Source organism: Mastigoproctus giganteus, unplaced genomic scaffold (genome assembly GCF_048544385.1).
Source record: "Mastigoproctus giganteus isolate SK-2022 unplaced genomic scaffold, ASM4854438v1 scaffold_17, whole genome shotgun sequence".
Lineage (NCBI taxonomy): Eukaryota > Metazoa > Arthropoda > Arachnida > Uropygi > Thelyphonidae > Mastigoproctus > Mastigoproctus giganteus.
In genome coordinates, this window is record NW_028328294.1 from 124,771 (window position 1) to 147,774 (window position 23,004).

At 41.7% G+C, this 23,004-nt stretch overlaps 1 protein-coding gene across 1 annotated transcript in view; it reads left to right on the forward strand.

Annotated features, from left to right (window-relative positions):
* The window catches only part of LOC150074879 (actinia tenebrosa protease inhibitors-like), a 127,028-nt gene extending 105,005 nt beyond the window's left edge, over window positions 1-22,023 (forward strand). The window contains exon 8 of the mRNA XM_090389432.1: window positions 21,806-22,023. Within this exon, the coding sequence (XP_090245558.1) occupies window positions 21,806-22,023 (218 nt within the window). The remainder of the gene's footprint in view (window positions 1-21,805) is intronic.
* Window positions 22,024-23,004: the final 981 nt, after the last annotated feature.

Genomic DNA, 23,004 nt, shown 5'->3' on the forward strand with positions numbered 1-23,004 from the left:
GGAGCCAAAATGGAACAAAATATGTTTCCTTCTTTACAACCGACAAGCAGTCGGCTAGACACAGAACAGGAACATGACTCTTCACATGCAAAGAGGTTAAAAACCATTTCCTCTGCGACCGAGTTTCCTGCATTTTTAATAATGCATTCATTATCAGAACAGCCTCTTAGTAAGCTATCCCCCTTTCTTATCCAAAAACACTTGGAAAGTATTGCAGGGTCTCCCAAGATGGTTAAGAGATTGCAATCGGGGGACTTACTAGTAGAAACTGTCAACTGCAGGCATTCTGAAAAACTCCTGAAAGTGACAAACTTTGCAAAAATTCCAGTAAAGGTAACTGCCCATGCAACCCTAAATACATCTAAGGGTGTTATATCTAGTTGGGACCTTTTGAATGTGACAGAAGAAGAAATTAAAGAAGAGCTAAATGAACAAAATGTAATTGCTGTCAAAAGAATCATGACTAAAAGGGACAATATACTCACACCCACCAGAAGTATCATTCTCACCTTTAACAGTCCAAATCTACCCTCAACAGTAAAAGCAGGATATCTACTCTGTCGCATTCGTCCTTATATTCCTAATCCGCTGAGATGTTATAAATGCCAAAAGTATGGCCACTCTCAGACGGCATGCAGAGGGAACCCAGCTTGTCCTAACTGTGGATCTTCTGATCACAGTCAAAATGACTGTTCGGCAAAAGAAATGACTTGTCTTAATTGCAAGGGTAACCATCCTGCTTACTCTAAAACATGTGAGAAGTGGAAAATGGAGAAAAAAATTGTAAAATATAAAGTCGAAAACAAAGTTACTTACCAGGAAGCAAGAAAATTAATTGCACCCAGTATATCTAACCGTAGCTATGCCAGTGTTGCAAAAAAATATCAAACAATAGCCACGCAAACTGATGTTACTGTTCCATCCAACATATCAATCTCCGACTGGACCCGAGCTGTTCTTTCTCAGCAACAGTCCAATATCCAGAAGCACTCAGATCAAGCAAGTAATACGCCTCTTACGATTCCAGCAAAATCTCCTCATTCGCCAATGATTGCTACCACACCAAATAATCCCATTTCAACTTCAAAACAGAGTATTCAGGAAACATCAATGGATCAAGAGTACCCATCTAAACAGGAAGATCCGATTCTTGAAATATTTGCAGAAGAAGAAGAAGAAGAAGATATGGACACAGGTCGCCCCACCTTTCCAAAAAGAAATAAACCAAAGCCAGAACGCCACAAGACAGCCACGTCAGGTACAGCTTCTTCTAAACTCAAATAATGCCTTATATTTTACAGTGGAATTGTAGAGGCTTTAGATGCAACATTGATGACATTCAGTACTTAATTAGACGCTACTCTCCAGTGGGTTTCTGTCTGCAGGAAACCTATTTAACTGCTAAAATCTGTTTCTATAAAAAACTACTCAGTCTACCGAAGAGATCGGAATACATCTGACTCTGCTCGTGGTGGTGTAGCTATTTTGATTAACTCAAAGATCCCTGCTAGTCAAATCATTCTTCAAACCAAAATTGAAGCCGTTGCTGTGCGTCTGATTGCTGAGATTGCATTTACGCTAGTCTCAGTCTATCTCCCACCAAACAATACCTACTGGCCCCGAGTGCCAAGCGAGTGACTATAGCGATTTCTAAGTGATATTAAAGCGATTTTCTCAAAGAGCGGCTGATAATTATAGTAGTATCCTTCGTTTCTCACAGTTATTTAATTTTGCTGTTCTAAAGTAAAGAATTTAGCGTACCTAACAGAAAGGAAAGACACCTTTCTTCTTGTACATAGGATTATTTATTAACGCACTAACTACTAACCTTCCTTTATCGCTTGGTCACTGGTGGCACCGCTCCTGCCTCCACGTGGCGGGGCTGGAAACCTGGGAGAAGAAAGCCACCCTCCCAGGGCAAAAAGGAGCAAAGATGGACAAAATTAAACAGTCCACTTATGGATCTTTTGATCCAGACCTAGATAGACATGATCGAGATCATGATGACACAACATCCCATGCTAAACGACAAAAAAAAGAAGGAACGGATAATACCGTACCTCTCTTTTTAATTCTACACTCCTCCACAGACCAACCATTGAGTAAGCTTTCCCCATTTTTGATACAAAAATGTCTCGAAAATGTGGCTGGCCCTCCAAAAATGGTTAGGCGACTGAGATCCGGAGACTTATTAATAGAAATGACCGAACGTAGACACGCTGAGAGACTGTTAAAAGTATCTACCTTTGGTGGAATTCCCACGAAGGTTACCCCACATGCCACCTTAAACTCCTCAAAAGGGGTAATATCAGAGTGGGATCTTTTAAACGTATCGGAGGATGAACTTGTCCAGGAACTACAAGATCAAAATGTGACACACGCAAAAAGAATCGTCATCAAAAAAGATGGAGAGGCTGTCCCTACTCGGACAGTGATACTCACATTTAAAACACCGAACCTACCTACCACTATAAAAGCTGGTTACCTTAGGTGTCAGGTAAGACCTTACATCCCGAACCCAGTCCGGTGCTTTAAGTGCCAAAAATTTGGCCATTCGCAAACTGTATGCAGGGGAGTTTCTGTCTGTCCAAATTGCGGGTCCTTAGATCACAACCAGAGTGAGTGTTCTGCTGCAAAAATGACGTGCGCGAACTGCAAAGGTGACCATCCGGCATATTCCAAAATTTGTGAAAAATGGAAAACTGAAAAAAAAATAGTACGATACAAGATCGAACACAAAGTCAGCTACCAAGAAGCAAGAAAACTAGTTTCACCTATTATAAACAAAAATAGTACCTATGCTAATGTAGTAAAAAAATTCCAAACAGTCTCCACTCAAACAGATGTCACAGTTCCCATTACCAAGTCAATTTCTGATTGGGCTAGAACTGTCCTCTCTGAGCAACAACCAAGTGTGCATAAACAACAACCCAAACTCTCAGACCAGGCAAATAACACTCCACTGACAATACCAGCCGCATCTCCTCCTCAGATATGTGCTAATACATCTGATATTACAAACCCAAAATCAAAGAAAAATACCCAGGACATAATCATGGATACAGATGGGACAACTATACATGAAGAACCAATTTTAGAAATCTACGCTGAAGAAGAAATGGATACTGGTCGACCAGTTTTCAAAAAAGACAAATCAAAATTGGAACGAAATAAGCCAGTCACCTCCAAAAAGCAGTCAGATACAGCTCCATCAACTAAACATAAATAATGGCCTGTGTTTTACAATGGAACTGCAGAGGCTTTCGTTGCAACACAGATGACATCCATGCTTTAATTAACCGGTATTCTCCAATTGCTCTTTGTCTTCAGGAAACTTACCTAACCTTACAAATTTCTCCTTCGATAAAGAATTATTGCCTTTATCGAAGAGATCGTAATAGAACAAATGCTGCCCATGGTGGTGTAGCAATCCTAATAAATTCCAATATCCCAACTAAACATATTCCACTTCAAACTGAAATAGAAGCTGTCGCTGTTCATATAACTCACTGTATTTCAATGACAATTGTCTCAATTTACCTACCACCAAACCATACTTACTCCTTAAAAGACCTTGAAGATCTCTTCATACAGATACCTTCACCCCTCTGTATATTAGGAGATTTTAACGGGCACCACCCCTTATGGGGCGATCCTAAACTAGATAGACAGGGTCGACTAATTGAAAGCTTTCTAGAGTCGCAAAATCTTACCATACTCAATACTGGTGCACACACTCATATACAACTCCCAACTGGACACACCTCAGCAATAGATCTCTCAATTTGTTCTCCAGTCCTGGTCCCAAGCATAGAGTGGCATGTTTCAAATGATCCTATGGGCAGTGATCACTTTCCAATCATATGCAATTTTTTAATATCAAAGACTCCCTCAAACAAACCCCGCAGGAAATGGAAATTTGTTCGGGCAGACTGGGCAAAATTTCGAACATCAATCTCTCTTGATGAGGAAAAAATCCAGCTCCAGAATATTGATAATGTGACAGACTACATCACGTCACATTTTCTAAAAGTGGCCAAGGAGACAATACCATTATCAAATCCCCCTGGTCGCAAGCATTATAATTACTGGTGGAATGAGGAATGTACAAAAGCAAAGAAAGCAAAAATTAAAGCCTGGAATTTATTTCGGCGATGTCCAACCACAACCAATCTCATTAACTATAAGAAACTAAGAGCAAAAGCACGATTTGTACAAAGGCAAGCCAAGAAAGAATCCTGGACCCGTTTTGCATCGACCATTAACAGAAACACTGATCAGAAAACTATATGGAAAAAAATTAGACAGTTATCTGGTAAGTTTCCTACTATACCTTCTCCAATTCTCTCCTGGAAAGGACAAGATCTATCCAGTCCCTTAGATATTGCTAATGCTTTGGGCAGTACGTTTGCTGAAATCTCAGCAGCATCAGCCTTTTCTACATCATTCAAACGAATTAAAAACACCAAAGAAAAGCATTCTATAAACTTTCACACTGCCCGCCTCCTTTCATATAACAAACCTCTGAAATACTCTGAACTTTTGCATGCTATTAGAACAGCCCACAATGGTGCTGCAGGGCCAGATGGGATTTATTATGTGATGCTACAACATCTTGATGACAAAGCTTTGCGCTTGCTGCTGGTTTTTTACAATCGTATATTTTCAGAAAATGTTTTTCCAGCTTCCTGGCATCACTCTACTGTTTTGGCCTCAGTTGCTGATGCGCCAATAAACCCCAAACCAAACCAAACCAAATCTACTGTTTTGGCACTTCTAAAGCCTGGGAAAGATCCAACCAACCCCCATAGCTATAGACCGATATCTCTCTCAAGCTGCCTCAGCAAAATCTTAGAAAAGATTGTCCACAGAAGACTCGTCTGGATCATTGAGTCAGAACATCTAATGAGCCATAGTCAATATGGCTTTCGTAAAAATAGGTCGTGCTTAGATCTTATGGTCAAGGCTGAATTCGCCATTCGAAATGCCTTCGTTAAACGGGAACATCTTGTAATGGTTTCAATAGACATAGAGAAGGCTTTTGACACCACCTGGCGGCATGGCATACTTGGTGATCTACACGCCCTTGGTCTGCGGGGCAACCTTCCTATATTTATTCAAAACTTCCTATGTACCAGATCGTTTCAAGTTCAGTACCAACATGCTCTCTCTACAACGTTCATGCAGGAAGAGGGTGTTCCACAAGGATCAGTACTGAGTGCCACTCTGTTTTCTCTTAGAATAGATTCTATTACAAGACAGCTTCCAAATTCAATCGAGACTTATCTTTATGCAGATGACCTCTCCATCTCCTGCCATTCCCAAAATATGAGATCTATTGAACGGCAGCTTCAGATATCACTAAATAAAATACAACAGTGGGCTAGCATCAATGGCTATCGGCTCTCGCAGCAGAAAACAGTTGCAATTCATTTTTGTAGGCAGCGCAAACTTCATCCAGATCCCGAACTTCAAATTTCTAATGTCTCCATCCCGGTCACTAATAATATCAGATTTCTAGGATCAATCCTTGACAACAAGTTAAATTTTATAGACCATATTAAAAATGTACGTACTTCCTGTCTAAAAAAGTTAAACATTCTCAAAGCTTTATCCGCCCAAACATGGGGTGCAGATCGTACTTCTCTGCTTCGGCTATACAGGTCATTAATCAGATCCCGCCTTGATTATGGAGCTCCCATCTATGATTCTGCCCGAATGAGCGCATTACGCTGGCTTGATCCCATTCAACACAGTGCTTTGAGGATTGCACTTGGTGCTTTTAGAACGTCGCCCAAACATAGCCTCTATATTGATGCTCATGAGCCCCCATTATCGTTACGTAGAAAAACACTGTTACTAAAGTATGCCGTTAAGATACAAAGCTGTGCCTCGCATCCGATTCAGTCATACTTGTTCAATCCACCACTAGAAAACCTCTTCAGAAATAAACCTAGCATAGTAAAGCCAGCTGGTCTTCGTCTCCTTGAACTGATGGAAGTTTGGAATCTTTCCGTTCATTCCGTACAACAGGTAGCAACCTGCTGTCAACCACCATGGGCTTCTCTTCCTCTGGTGACTTGTGACACTTATCTCTGCCAATGGGGAAAGGGAGTTTTACAAGCATCTAATATCATACACCTTCATGCAGCTCACACTCAAAGATATAGTGATTTTACCCCAATTTATACAGATGGATCTAAATCTAATTCAAACGTTGGAGCAGCTGCGGTGTTTCCGAATACTGTTATTTCAGTATCACTTCCACCTGAATTCAGTATCTTCTCAGCTGAATTATATGCTATTAAACTGGCCTTACAAAATCTCTGTGCTGATGGATCTTTAAAATCTGTTATCTACACCGATTCGCTTAGTTCAATCATGGCTTTATGTAATTTCTCAGATAAAGTTCACCCTTTTATAGAAGAACTTCAAAGTATATTATTAAAAATTGAAGAACGGCATCAACAGGTCATCTTCTGTTGGATTCCAGCACATTCTGGTATTCTGGGCAATGAACTGGCTGATAAAGCTGCAAAAAATCCATCTAGCTTAGACTTAACTAACATCCCTGTTCCGCCGTCAGATTTTGCCTTAACTATTCAAGCTGCCTGCTTGTCAGAATGGACAACAATCTGGCACTCTCAAACAAATAATAAACTCTTTCAATTTAAACATGATCCAAAAATTTGGAGCTCCAGTATCCGTACATCAAGACGAGAAGAAGTAGTCCTCTCAAGGGCAAGAATAGGGCATACTCATCTAACCCATCTTTATTTACTTAGAGGAGACGATCCACCACAGTGTCCACATTGTACTATAAATCTGACTGTTAAACACATACTTATTGACTGCCCCTACTATAGACAAGGCAGAACATCAACCCTGCTTTCACTGGTAAATCTTAATAAACCAATAACGTTAGTGAATCTCATAGGTGACAATGCAAATATTTTCGAATTTTTCAACTTTCTGAAGCAGATTGGGCTTTTTAATCTTTTGTGATTTTTATAAAAAAAAAAAATTTTTTTTTCCGATTTCCCTATATAAAAAATGAATAGGCGCATTATAGCCATAGTAGCTTATGCGCCATTAAACCCCCATAACAACAACAACAACAATACCTACTCTTTCAAAGATATTGAAGAACGTTTAGTACAGCTACCCTCACCAGTCTGCTTGCTAGGGGATTTTAATGGCCACCACCCTTTATGGGGATCCTCTAAATTAGATAGACAGGGCCGACTGATTGAAACTCTACTAGATAAACAAAACCTTACCATTCTTAATACTGGTACACACACCCATATACAGTTACCTACTGGACAGACCTCTGCAATTGACCTCTCGATTTGTTCTCCGATACTGTTTCCAGTCATTCAGTGGTCCGCTATGGATGATCCAATGGGAAGTGTCCATTTTCCAATTGTCTGTAACCTGCTCACTACACAACTACCATTAGACCAACCCTGGAGAAAATGGAAATTTTCTAAAGCCAAATGGGCCAAATTTCAATCAGCAATCATTCTGGACAAAGAAACTATTCAGCTACAACCTATAGATAAAGTAACCGATTATATCACATCCAGTCTTTTAGTTGCAGCAAAATACTCAATTCCATTATCAAACCCCCCAACCCGACGGCACTTCAACTACTGGTGGAACGAAGAGTGCACGAAAGCAAAGAAGGAAAAAAAATAAAGCATTCAACATATTCCGTCGATTTCCGACCCCTCGACGTGGGCACCTGTACGTGGTGAGGGGACCTCCCAGTGATGCTGCTGAACTTCCAGACTAGCATCACTGGGATCTAACGCCCATACCTTGGTTCCAGGGTTACATCTTTGGAATCCGGCGTGTGCAGCCGTGCGCCGCGACCCGTGGAAGCGGAAAGGGGAATCCTGGTGGTTGAGGGGACCAGCCTTAATACACCACTTTGGCCCCTGCTTCGACAAGACGGGCGGTCCCGGACCGGCTCGACTGGGATCAATCGGCGGGTGGTTTTATACTGCTAGGGTCAACTGCGTTCCAATAAGTCTCCCTCCCTATGGTCCTGGGTCGGGATAAAGATTTATTGGTAACGTGGGTATGGTGTTCTAAGCGAACTCGGCGTCCCATTCGTGTACGCAGTACCTGCTAGTTCACGAGTGGGCGCCCCCTCGTAGGGCTCCGTGGTGGGTGAGGTACTTAGGCATCAGACACTTTCTCTTTACTCATATGAGTAATTTAAATCCCCTTTCTTCTGGGGCCCCAACAAGACCCCTACCTAATCGAGAAGATGAAAAAGAAAACACCTCTGCAAAAAGAGCCAGAACTGAGGATACACCAACCCCATCAGTGACACCGCTCTTCCTCATTCTCCATTCCATCGGAGAACAGTCAATTGGAAAGATGTCACCCTTCTTTATCCAGAAAGGATTAGAAGGGTTGGCAGGTTCACCAAAATCCGTTAAACGACTGCGTTCTGGCGATCTTTTAGTTGAAGCTTCCAGCACAAAACAAGCTGAAAAATTCTTGAACTCTACATCCATAGGGGGAATACCTATCACCGTAACCCCCCACAAAACTCTGAATTCTTCACGTGGTGTTATATCAGAGTGGGACCTTCTTCATGTTTCTGAAGAAGAGATCTGCTCTGAATTGAAAGACCAAGGAGTGACAGCTGTGAAAAGAATATCGATAAGAAAGGATGGGAATCTCGTCCCTACCCGAGTTCTTATCCTCACGTTCAATACCCCAAGGCCTCCAAGTTCCATCAAGGCAGGCTATCTAAACTGCCCAGTGAGGATTTACATCCCAAACCCACTGAGGTGTTTTAGATGCCAAAAATACGGCCACTCACAAACATCTTGTCGTGGTAACCCTGCCTGTGCTCGATGTGGTGTTAAAGACCACGAGAGCAAGGAATGTTCAGCTTCAAAACCGATTTGTATTAATTGCCAAGGAGAGCACCCCGCCTATTCTCGAGCATGCCAGCGGTGGAAGGATGAAAAAGAAATCCAAAAACTGAAAACAGAGCTGAATATCTCCTACCCAGAGGCCAGAAAACGTATCGAACCAATAAATAGCGGGAAACCTTCCTATGCTCAGAAGGTTTCTGCCAAGTGCACTATCGGTACTCAAACTGAGATGACTATACCACCGAAAGAGTCATTCACTCCGATTGCACGCTATTTATTAAATTCACAAAACCCACCAAAAAAACACAATCAGTTGCCACTCCTATATCCGTACCTCCTAGTGCTCCACCACTACCAACACCAAGTGGTAAAAAAGAGCAAAAACGTTCTGAAGAGTCACCCGTAATACCAGAAACAATGGATGTAGAGAACAAGGAGGTACAGGATGAATCAGTCTTGGAACTCTTTGCGGAGGAAGAAATGAACACGGGACATCGTCCTTTCTTCCCCAAAAAAGACAAAGCCAAGACTGATAAAAGTAAGCCCTCAGCACCTCGGAAGCCGCCTGATGGACCCACCAAGCCAAAATAATGGCTAAATTCCTACAATGGAATTGTCGTGGATTCCGGCGAAATACTGATGACATCAAGGCCCTCCTGCAAAAGCACGAGCCAGTTTGCTTTTGCTCGCAGGAGACATATCTAAAGGCAAATGATGATCCCACCCTGCATAACATCACAATCTTTCGTAAGGATAGAATTGCGGATGGTCCTGCTCATGGAGGAGTGGCTATCCTTGTGGGTAATCAGACCCCAGTTCAGCCCTTGCTAATTACAACCAGCATAGAGGCTGTTGCAATTCGCCTTACAGTGGGATTTTTAATAACGGTGTGCTCTATTTATTTGCCACCTGGGACTGATATCTCCCAGGAAGACCTTGATGATCTTGTAACGCAGTTGCCTCCCCCTTTCTTACTTCTCGGGGATTTTAACGGACATAACACCCTGTGGGGTAGTGCTAACATCAACGGAAGGGGACGGGTCATAGAGCGTATGCTCAATGACAATGACCTTTCCCTTCTAAATACTGGAACAAACACCTTCTTCCATATGCCTACCCGTACCTTTTCTGCCATTGATCTCTCTATCTGCTCCCCTTCTCTACTCCCTTCACTCACCTGGGAAGTGGAGGAGAATTCATACGGAAGTGATCACTTCCCTGTGATAACCTTGTTACACAGTGGGAGACCGTGTCTTCCTTTTAGGTTACCACGGTGGAAGTTTGATCAGGCTGACTGGAATGCCTTCCAACATCAGGCAAATTTTGAACTCAGTACAGTCAGTCAGGAGCCTATCAATGACGCAGTAACGTACATCACAGAAATCATTGTCCACGCAGCTGCTAATGCTGTCCCAAAAACATCAGCCCGGTTTCCACCATTTCCCAAACCTTGGTGGAATTCACAATGCACAACAGCAAAAAAGGCTCAAAACAAAGCGTGGGGGATATTTCGCCGATATCCTACCACGAACAACCTTATAGCCTTTAAACGTGCACGAGCCAAAGCACGCTACATCCGTCGTCAGAGTCAAAAGGAATCGTGGATCCGTTTTACATCATCTATTAACCAGTCTACCAATTCTAAGGTAGTCTGGGATAAAATCCGGAAAATGAAGGGAAAATATACATCCCACCCTTCTTCAATCTTAGATTATAATGGATGCGCTGTTGCAGATCCAACTGCAATAGCCAATGCTCTTGGGGAAACATTCTCTAACATCTCCGCAACATCCTCGTACTCCCCAGAGTTCCTGGTCCTGAAACATAAACTGGAAAGAGAAGCACTTAATTTTAAGTCCAAGGGCCTCTACCCCTACAACGGGGATTTTACTATTCAGGAACTGAAAAGAGCCCTCGCTCTTTCCAAAGCAAGTGCTGTTGGACCAGATGGCATCTATTATGACATGGTTAAACATCTTTCACCAAAATCTATGGATTGTCTGCTCCTTCTGTATAACAGAATCTTTACTGAAGGGCAGTTTCCGGATTCCTGGCGAAAGACAATCGTTCTTGCCTTCCCTAAGCCAGGAAAGGATCCAAAAGTCACCACCAACTATAGTCCTATTGCTCTGACTAGCTGTATGTGCAAAATCCTGGAGAGAATGGTTAATTCTCGTTTAATATGGTACTTAGAATCAAATGACCTTCTCTCCAACATACAGTGCGGCTTCCGAAGGAACCGGTCCACTTTGGATCATCTTATTAGATTGGAAGCATCCATCCGGGATGCTTTCCTAAAACGCGAACACTTGGTGTCGGTGTTCTTTGACATGGAGAAAGCGTATGACACAACTTGGAGATTTGGCATCTTAAAAGATCTGCATAGCCTTGGCCTTAGGGGGCAACTCCCCATTTTTATCAAAAACTTTTTAGCCAGTCGATCTTTCCAAGTTCGTGTGGGATCCTCACTCTCTCTTTCCTTCAGCCAAGAGGAGGGAGTACCACAAGGATCAGTATTAAGTGTCACGCTTTTTGCCATCAAAGTGAACTCCATCACAGAACAACTTCCTCCAACTGTAAACTGTGCCCTCTATGTTGATGACTTTAGCATATTTTGTCAGTCATGCAACATGAGGGTTATTGAAAGACAACTGCAGAAAGCTATTGATCGCCTCAACTCCTGGGCTCTTGCTAATGGCTTCAGGTTCTCGCCGGAGAAGACCGTTTGCGTACACTTTTGTCGTAAGCGTAATCTTCATCCTGAACCTGAATTAAAGCTTGGACAAAATGTAATTCCAATAGCAGCGGACACAAAATTCTTGGGACTCGTATTCGATAAAAAGCTGACCTTTCTGGATCACATCCGTCAACTCCGCACAAAGTGCACAAGAGGGCTAAATATTCTGCGCTCTCTTTCTTCAACATCTTGGGGTGCGGATCGATGCACCCTACTACGCATCTATCGTGCACTTGTACGATCCAGACTGGATTACGGGTCCCTGGTATACAATTCGGCCAGAGACAGTGTACTTCGTTGGCTCGATCCTGTCCATCATCTGGCTCTCCGTACCGCTATTGGAGCATATCGCACATCTCCTGTCCAGAGCTTATACGTCGAAGCAAACGAACCACCGTTATCGCTTCGATGTAAGCAGTTGTCTCTAAACTACGCTCTAAAACTGAAATCCCTGCCAGACCACCCTACGTGGCTAACCGTTTTTGAGCCACGATGGGAAAATTTGTACAACACCCGTAAGACTGCCAATCGTCCTTTTGGTATTCGTGTCCAAGAGCTACTCAAAGAACTTAATATAAAGGTAGACAGGGTTGCCCAAACACCAAAGCAACCCCTTCCACCCTGGCATGCTCATGTCCCGGCATGTGACTTGTCCCTTAGAAATTGGGGAAAGTCGGACACTCCATCGTCTGTCTACCTGCAGCTTTTTTCAGCACACCGAGCTGAACATTCTGACTTCGCGCCAGTCTACACAGACGGCTCGAAGGCGGAATCATATGTGGGATCTGCTGCTGTCTTTAGAGACAGCACTACATCGGAGCAGATTCCCTCTGAATGCAGCATATTTACTGCAGAGCTGCACGCTATAAAGTTAGCCTTGGATCACATTAGTGAATGCCAATACCATCGGTTCATTTTATATTCCGACTCTCTCAGTGCGTTACAGGCTTTAATATCTGTGAGATATAATGATCATCCAGTTCTGTCTAGCATTCAGCAGAAGATTCACTTCCTCCGAGAACGTGAATATGATATCTGCTTCTGCTGGATTCCCAGCCACGTTGGGATTAGGGGAAATGATTTGGCTGACACCGCAGCCAAATCAGCAATTCCCAATAATAACCACTGCCTGTTAGTCCCCTATACAGACTACAGGCAAATAATACACCAAAAGATACATTCCCAATGGCAGGATTCGTGGAATAGACAGACTGCGAATAAATTATATCTTATAAAACCTGTAATTGAACCGTGGCAGTCTAGTCTGCGCGGGAACCGTAAGGAGGAAGTTGTTCTTGCCCGGACCCGCATAGGACACAGTCATTTAACTCATTCGTTTTTGCTGAGGGCTGATGACCCTCCTATGTGTGTGTCCTGTGGCACAATCTTAACAATCAGACACATTTTAGTTGACTGTACCAGTTTTAGAAATGCTCGTTTTACCGCTTTTAACCATCTGACTGAGCCGTATACACTCAGTCAGATTTTATCCGACAATGACCATGTGTCTGCTATTTTTAATTTCCTAAAATCAGTAAACCTTTTTAATCATATTTAAAAATCTTATTATTTTAAGATTTTCCATTGTTACTTATTTACTGATATTTGTCTGTTACAGTTTATACTTGTTTTTATAACCTGACGTAGTGACCTAATTCAGTAGGTCACTGAAACTTTTTTACTTTTTATGACAAGGTTTTGGCGCATTACAGCCATAGTTGCTGATGCGCCAATAAAACTCAACCAACCAACCAACCGATTTCCGACAACAGCTAATTTAATTAGCTACAAGAAGCTAAGGGCAAAAGCGCGGTTCATTCACAGGCAAGCCAAGAAAGATTCTTGGACTCGGTTTGCATGTACTATCAACAGAAATACCGACTCCAGATTAATATGGAAGAAAATTAGACAGCTTTCTGGGAAGTTTCCAATCATCCCTTCCCCAATTCTTTCATACAATGGACAAGAACTCTCTGGTCCTCTAGATATAGCGAATGCCTTGGGTAAAACCTTTGCCGAAGTCTCTGCTGTATCAAATTACACTCCGAAATTCCAAAAAATTAAGACCTCCACCGAACAAAGGCCCATTAACTTTACAACCTCGCTATCACTTCCGTATAATCAGCCCCTTGAATATTGTGAACTTTTACAATCCATAAAAACAACGAGAAACAGTGCAGCTGGGCCAGATGGCATATATTATGTCATGCTGCAGCATCTGGATGAGCAAAACTTACAAATGCTGCTAGTTTTCTTTAACCGGATCTTCCTGGAAAATATTTATCCAACATCTTGGCACCATGCTACAGTTTTGCCCTTTTTGAAACCTGGAAAAGATCCTTCCAGTCCTAATAGTTACAGGCCAATCTCTCTGTCAAGTTGCCTTGGTAAAATTCTTGAAAAAATGATCCACAGTCGACTCAGCTGGATCATTGAAACTGAACAACTATTGAGTAATTGTCAACATGGCTTTCGCAAAAATAGGTCCTCTCTAGATCTGATGATCAAGGCCGAATCTGAAATTCGCAATGCCTTTGTGAAAAATGAACACCTTGTCATGGTCTCCATTGATATAGAAAAGGCATTCGATACTACCTGGCGATATGGCATTCTCAGTGACCTACATAATCTTGGTCTACGAGGCAACCTGCCTATATTCATTAGGAACTTCCTCCAGATCCGCTCTTTCCAGGTTCGATACCAAAACTCCCTTTCTTCTACATTCTTGCAGGAAGAAGGAGTACCACAGGTGTCGGTTTTGAGCGCAACCCTATTTGCCATTAGAATTGATTCCATTTCCAAAGAACTTCCAAATACTGTAGAAGCCTATCTTTATGCTGACGATCTCTCCATTTCTTGCCACTCTCAGAACATGAGATCTATTGAACGCCAATTGCAAATATCCCTCAATAAAATTCAAAAATGGGCTGAGTTCAATTGGTATCGGCTTTCCCATCAGAAAACAGTTGCTATCCACTTTTGTAACCAACGCAAATTACATACAGACCCTGAACTCCGGATATCAAATTCCAGCATCCCGATTACCAACAATATTAGATTCTTGGGATTAATATTAGACAGCAAGTTAAATTTCCTTGAGCACATTAGAGTAATACGTACTACCTGTCTGAAAAAGCTGAACATGCTTAGAGCTCTATCTGCCCAGTCTTGGGGAGCAGATCGTACAACTTTGCTGCTCTTATATAGAGCACTGATTAGATCTCGGTTAGATTGCGGTGCCCCAGTTTATGATTCTGCTCGAAAGAGTGTATTACGCTGGCTGGATCCTGTACAACACAATGCACTGAGGATTGCTCTTGGTGCTTATAGGACATCACCAACCTATAGTCTATATATTGAAGCCCATGAGCCCCCTCTTTACCTCCGCAGAAAAATGTTACTACTTAAATATGCAGTCAGAATACGAAACTGTTCTCCGCACCCCATCCAACCATATCTCTTTAATCCATCATTTCACAATCTCTATAGAAATAAACCAAATAAAATACGCCCAGCAGGCCTACGGCTCCTTGAAATAGCACAAAATTGGAATGTTCCTCTCCAGAGTAGGCAGCACAGAAAGAATTATTCTTGCCCACCATGAACCCCATTTCCTCAACCAGCCTGTGATAATTATTTTCTCCAATGGGGAAAGAATCATCTACCAACTCTAAATGTGCAACAACTCCATGCTAGCCATATTCAAAACTGTTTTGACTTCTTACCGATATATACTGATGGTTCCAAATCTCATTCAACTGTTGGAGCAGCAGCAGTGTTTCCCTCTGCTATCATATCAGCCTCTCTTCCACCTGAGTACAGCAGCTTTTCAGCGGAATTATATGCAATTCAATTAGCTCTAGAAAATTTGAGTCTTCACCCATCTGCAAAATATTTAATTTACACCGACTCTCTGAGCTCAATTAGAGCAATGCAGAATTTCTCTTATAAGGATCACCCTATACTAAATCAAATCAAGTATTTGCTGTTGAAAATCGAAGATCGCCAGCAACGAGTGAACGTTTGCTGGATTCCAGCACATTCAGGCATCAAAGGGAACGAGTTGGCTGATATTTCGGCTAAAAATCCATCAACAGTAGACTTAACCTCTGCCTTTATTCCAGTTTCTGATTATAATATTATAATTCAAACAGCATATCATGCACAATGGACAGAGCTATGGCATAAACAAACAAATAACAAACTGTTCCTGTTAAAACAGGACCCAAAATTTTGGCACTCATGCATTCAGACAGTTCTGCGAGAAGAAGTGGTACTCGCGCGGATTAGAATAGGACATACTCATCTGACTCACCTCCATCTACTCACAGGCGATGATCCTCCTCTTTGTTCACAGTGCTCTGAGCAGCTAACAGTCAAACATATTTTGATTGATTGTCCACATTATCGACAACATCGAACTTCAATATTTCATTCTCTGGCTAATTTCCGTGAACGGATAACATTAAATGATATCATTGGTGAAAATGCCAATATTAATGAACTTTTCTGTTATTTGAAACAAATAGGAATGTATAAGCGACTCTGATTAGTTTCTGGCATGAAATGAGATTGAACAGTCTTCACATTAATTATTTATGTTATCTTTTCAACATACCTATGAATAGGCGCAATATAGCCACAGCAGCTTGTGCGCCATTAAACACCCATACCACACACACACACACACACACACACACACACACACACACACATTTGATAATCTGCTTTCGTCTATCCATACGGAAAAATCCCGATGGTGGGTAGTGCCCATTACATACACGTAATAAACAGAATGGAATCAATATTATCCGAGTCTTCTAAGGTTTTCAGTGGGCTAGGTAGTATTGATGAAAGATCAGATATAATATTATAGCCATTCCTAGCATAAAACGAGCAAACAATTATTTAGAAATTTGAAGAATAATCTCTCTGGACAGGATTCGAGGCTTTCCTAGAATCCTTACTTCTCCGCGTGCTGAGAAAGTCGAATATTTTGAGTGATGCAGAAAAACCTTGTTTCCTTACCTACAGAAACAAGTCTCTTGCAAGCAAATGGCTGGGAGGAAGCTATATTGTAAGATCAAACCATATATATCATCACTGTTGTTACTTAAGCATCTGTTACTCTGTTCTACTGTTGTTAAATCTCTGTTGCAACAATTATAAAACAGTTATTAATTAATCTCGATTTAGAACAGGGTAAGAGTAGTAAAATCGCTTCTTGTCCAAATGGTAGTTGAGCGTTCTGATATATTCCCAAAGCTATTATCGAAATATATGTCCATCTCTATTATCGAAATATATGTCCATCTCTATTATCACCATCTGTTACGGGCTGATGGTTCTATTTCATCATCATCTAAAAACAAATATTGTCTTACCAGCATCCTACTTTTCTGCTAACTTCTTTATCGACAGTCTTCGTAAACCACCTGCTATCATTGCACTCTGCCCCCATTTTTTTGTTTCCCTTGGTCTTCTTCTAGAAGGATGTTAGAAGAATTCTGAAAAATCTTGATGCTAAGAAATCTCCAGATTCTGGTCATATTTCTCCACTTTCTGTCAAAACCTGTACTCCTGTTTGTCCTGTCTCTTTATCCACTGGTGTTTTCCTTTCTGTTTGGGAACTTGGTCATATGCAGCTAGTTCCGAAAACGGGTGACAAATCACTCTTCCAGTTATCGTTCCATTGCACTCGTCTGTGCTATTTCCAAAGTAATGGAGAAGACCATCAATCGGCAACTCTTATACCATCTCGAAACCTTCCATCTGAGCAGTGGCCAATATGGATCCGCTGGTGATACATTGGCTTGTCATTCTTTGGATAAATCTAATAAAGTTTGCAGATAAAGCACGCAGATTTTCTACTCAAGCTCCCATCTTATGGACTGCCGATTGTTTTTTTTTTTTTTTTTCCCCCATTTGGATATCTAGTTTTCTCGCTGTATGCGACAGTACAATTGTTATCTAATTTCCCCACTAATGTTGGTGTTCCCCAAAGTTCAGTTCTTTCGCCCGCTCTAGTATTTCATGAAAGAATCCGAAAAATGCAATTAAAAGCTCTCTCTCTGGTAAGAAGTTTAAGCAAGATCCAGAAAGAATGCACTCGTTGCATGTGATATTTAAATGCCAAACAACCTCTAAAAGGATCAGTTTTGGTCACAAAGAAGTCAGTGTTTTACTTAAGAGGTCAGCTTTATATCATTTAATTAGACTAGAGACATACATTCGTGATTCTGTTATAATTTCTTGAATATTCAGAAGCCTATCACACAGCCTGCGTATCTTGCATTTTAAAAGATCTCCATAACTATGGATTTAAGGTAAATTGCTATTCTTCCTGAAATTTCTATCTAATCTCTCCTTTCAATGCCATATAGAATCACCCTTTTTCTCTCTGGACTGATTTGCAAGTTCAACAATGATTCGTTCAAAGTTCTACCCTTTTTACAATTAAATTAATTTGATCTATAACAGTTTCCATCAACAGTAAACGATTTCTCTACGCTGATGACTAATACATTTGCTAAATATGCAGTATGAGCGAGGATCATTCAAAAGCAACTGCAAAAAGCCATTGGTCATCTCTGGACACTAGCTAATGGTCCTTATCTTCATTACAGAAGCACTTCTGTCAAAGATAATAATATAAAAAGAATTATTTTATTACTGAAAAATCCGTATGACTTTTTTTTTGTGTATTTTCTGTTCTAGCTGAATATAATGGGTTTGAAACTTCTCTTTTAGATAGGATGATGTTTTTACACGATATGACTCTTGATAATGGCTTTCTGAATTAAAATCGTAATGAATTTCGCGTCTTTTGGAGAGAGCGAGAATGGGCTGACTTGCCAACGTTGGCAAAAACGTTAAGTCGTGTAGATACATCAAGTTGGCGATCATACCGTTTCTTGCGTAATAGTGACAACATGCTCATTGCATTTGAAGATGCAGATATGCCATCTGCATAAAGGAACGCTTTGAGGTGCTGCGCTGGATAGTACACTGTGACCACCTTGAGGATATGCCATTGGAAGCTGATACTTTGTAGTTTGGTGTTGGAAAGTGCCTTCATCCTCACCCACAATTAATCAGGGCTAAAAGTGGAAAGTTTTACGAAACGGAACGTTCATCGAAAAATATCTTACTTTAAATAATCAAATATGTAAATGATATTGTCAATCGTGACGAACTGAAAATGCATTCCAGTGTCCGAGCTTCGACAGGACAAAATATCATCTCCATATTCCTGAAATTTGTTTTAGGACAAAGTTGGCAAAAAAAAGGACTTCATATTATCCGTACCCTATCCTCAACTTCATTTCTACCCTATCCTCAACTTCGCCTCCACCGTGCTTTTGTCCACTCCAAGATAGATTATAGTTCTCAGGTGTATGCTTCTGCGAGAAATAGCGCACTTTAGCATTCGATCATATTCACCTGATGGCCAGCTGCATTTCCATTAGTGCATCACCCGTCCAAAGCCTCTAGGATGAAGCAAACCAGCGAGCCTTACCTCTTTGCTGTAAACAAGTATCTTTGTATAATGCTTTTAAGCAGTAATTCCCAACTGACTACTCACAATGACATCAGATTTTCAGCCACGATGGGAAATCGATAGAAAACTGGTTTGACTTCTAACCTTTTTCGGTTTCAAATCATATGGTTAGGTGACATAGATATTATGGTAAATAGCGTTCCCCAATCATTTTGGCTGAATTTTCTACCCTGGCTAACTCGGCTTCCAACCATTTCGATATCTCCAAGCAATGAGAACAGCTGCTACTCCAATTTTTTTTTACCAGGAATTCTTCGCAGCGTGTTGGGCCAAATATCCTGACTCTTGCCAATCTACTCAGATGGCTCACAATCAGAATCATCTGTGAAATCTTACGCATGGGTTGTACAAAACCGAGGTGCGAATTAAAACTTGCTGGACTGACTTTGTATCTTAAAATTGCGGCGTTATACCTATTGGGGACCCCCCTCAACGTGGGCACCTGTACGTAGGGAGGGGACCTCCCAGTGATGCTTACAGGGACCTCCCAGTAATCTGGTCTCCCAGATTAGCATCACTGGGATTCCAACACCCATGCCTTGGTTCCAGGGCATGGGTGTTGGAATGGTTGGAATGGTCATTGGAATCCGGCGTGTGCAGCCGTGCGCCGCGACCCATGGAAACTCGGAAAGGGGGACCCTTTCCGAGTTCCCCTGCTTCGACAAGACGGGTGGTCCCGGACCGGCCCGACTGGGATCAATCGGCGGGTGGTTTTTTACTGCTAGGGTCAACTGCGTTCCAATAAGTCTCCCTCCCTTTGGTCCTGGGACGGGATCAAGACTTATTGGTAACGTGGGTATGGTGCTCCTAAGCGAACCTGGCGTCCCATTCGTATACGCAGTACCTACTAGTTCAGGAGTGAGCGTCCCCTCGTTGGGCTCCGTGGTGGGTGAGGTACTTAGGACATCGGAAATTTTCTCTTTATTCCTATGAGTAATTTATATCTTTCAAACCCGTCTGGGGCCTATACGAGGTCCCTACCTGAAATTGATGACGATAACGTAACATCAAAAAAGAAACACTGAACAGAAGCTGCACCATCTCCTGTACCTCGATTCCTTATCATTCATTCTACCGGTGAAAAGGAAATAGGTAAAATGTCGCCCTTCTTCATTCAGAAGGACACCGTTACCAACGGTGTATTATATATGCCGACTCAATGAGTGCACTACAGGCTTTATCAGCGATGTCACACACTAATCATCCAACCCTGTCCCGAATCCAGCAGATAATATACAGCCTCTATGTAAGTGGATTCGATATCCTCTTCTGCTGGATCCCCAGTCACATCGGGATTAGAGGAAATGATTTGGCTGACACTGCAGCCAAATCGGCAGCCCTGACGGATAATCTTGACCTGTTAGTCCCCTATACAGACTACAGGCAAGTGATCCGTAATAATTTACAATCTCAGTGGCAATATTCGTGGCATCGACTGATTACTACAAACAAACTCTGTCGAATTAAGCCTGTGATTCATCCTTGGCGGTCCAGCTTACGCAGGGATCGCAAAGAGGAAGTTGTTCTTGCTCGGCTCCGCATAGGACACTGTCATTTGACACACTCCTTTTTGCTGAGGGCTGATGACCCTCCTATATGCGAGCAGTGCGACACCATTTTATCCGTTGAACATATTTTTAGTTTCCTAAAAACAGTAAACCTTTTTACTCATATTTAAAAAAAAAAAAAAAAAATCTTATTATTTTAAGATTTATTATTGTTACTTGTTTACAAATATTTGTCTTTTACAGTTTATAATTGTTTTATACCCTGACTTAGTGACCTAATTCATTAGGTCACTGAATGTTTTACTAATTTTTTTTTTGACAAAGTTTTGGCGCATTATAGCCTAAGTTGCTGATGCGCCAATAAAACTCAACTAACTAACTAACTAACTAACTAACTCATTCAGAAGGGTCTTGAAGGGCTCGCAGGATCCCCGAAGTCGGTAAAACCACTTAGTTCGGGTGACCTTTTAGTAGAAACTTCCTCAGTGCGAGGTGCCTGTGTAGCCAGGTGGGAAGGAGCAGCAGTGCGTAACACACGCTTCTTGATTAGACTGGGGTTCAATCCCGTCACCACCAAATACGGAGGATGCGGAAAGGTCAGGGAATGACCACCGCATATTCCCGGAGCAATATGGCCTTAGTTGCTAATGCTCCTAAAAACCAAATAACAAACAAACAAACCTCAGTGCGACATTCGGAATTGCTTCTCCAAGCAACATCTCTTGGGGGCATTCCAATTAAGATATCACCACACAGGACATTGAATACATCGCCTAGTGGTGTAATTGTTGAGTGGGATCTCCTTGAAACATCTGAAGAGGAGATATGCACCGAGCTGAGAGATCAAGGAGTAACAGTCGTTAGGAGGATATTTCTGCGTAAGGAAGGAAAACTAGTTCCAACTAGAGTTCTTATCCTTACATTTAACACTCCTAAACCGCCTACATCCACCAAGGCTGGTTATCTGAACTGTCCTGTAAGGCTGTACATTCCAAACCTGCATAAGATTTTCCTCTGTTAACATCAGTAAACAGTGGAAAATCTTATGCACAAGCAGTTTTGAGGAAGGTTTCAATTTCAACGCAAACTGATATTTCAGTCTGGCCACGTGATTCTTTTACACCATACCGATACTTGTTGACACAAGCACAGCAAGATAAAGCAGTCGCTACTCCCATTCCAATACCAACCAAGGGAGTAGCACCTAAAGAAAAATCTCCAACTAAAACCCCACCTGTTATTAGCGAGGTACAGGCGGTAAATGAAGGAGAGGAAAGTGCGGAAAAATCTATTCTGGATCTTCATCCTGAGGAATAAATGGATATTGGGCTCCTCAATTTCCCAAAGGCAGAATAAAACCCAAAGCGGGCCAATCAAAACCCGCATCACTTCGGAAGCCAACCAGCGGTTCCACTAATTCCAAGTAATAATGGCTAAATTATTGCAATGGAATTGTCGTGGATTTCAACGAAATATGGAGGATGTCAAAATGCTAATGCGCAAATACAAACCTGTTTGCTTTTGCCTGCAAGAAACATACCTAAAGGTAAATGATGACCCTATCATGCGAAATTTTATGCTATTCGTAAAGACAGAAACGGGGATGGCCTGGCACATGGATGAGTCGCAATCCTTGTGGGCAACCATACCCCTTTCTCACAAGTTCAATTGAACACTAACTTAAAAGCAGTAGCCATTCGCTTAGCAATAGGGTCTTTTCTCACAACATGTTCTATTTATTTGCCTCCTGGGACTCGCATTTCCCAGGCAGATCTCGACAATCTTATTACGCAATTGCCCTCCCCTTTTCTACTTCTTGGAGACTTTAATGGACGTAGTACCCTGTGGGGTAGTGCAGAAACTAATAAACGAGGTCGTATTGTTGAACGTTTCTCGAAAATAACAGCCTTTTGTTACTAAATATGGGAAGCAACACCTATTTCCATATGCCTAGCCATACTTTCTCTCCATCTGCTCACCTTCTCTACTACCTATGCTTTCCTGGGAAGTAGAACAGAATCCTTATGGAAGTGATCACTTCCCCGTAATATCTACCATAGTGGACGGACAACCTTGTCATCCATTTAGAATTCCACGGTGGAAGTATGATCAATCAGACTGGAGTAGATTTTCACGGCTTACGGAATTTTATCCTCTCCAAATTTTACAGGAATCAATTGATCAGGCAGTGAAGTATATCACAGAGTGTATTATCCATGCAGCAGAAATTGTAGTTCCAAAAACATCCTCTCGATTTCCACTTTTTCCAAAGCCATGGTGGAACCAAAAGTGTAAAGA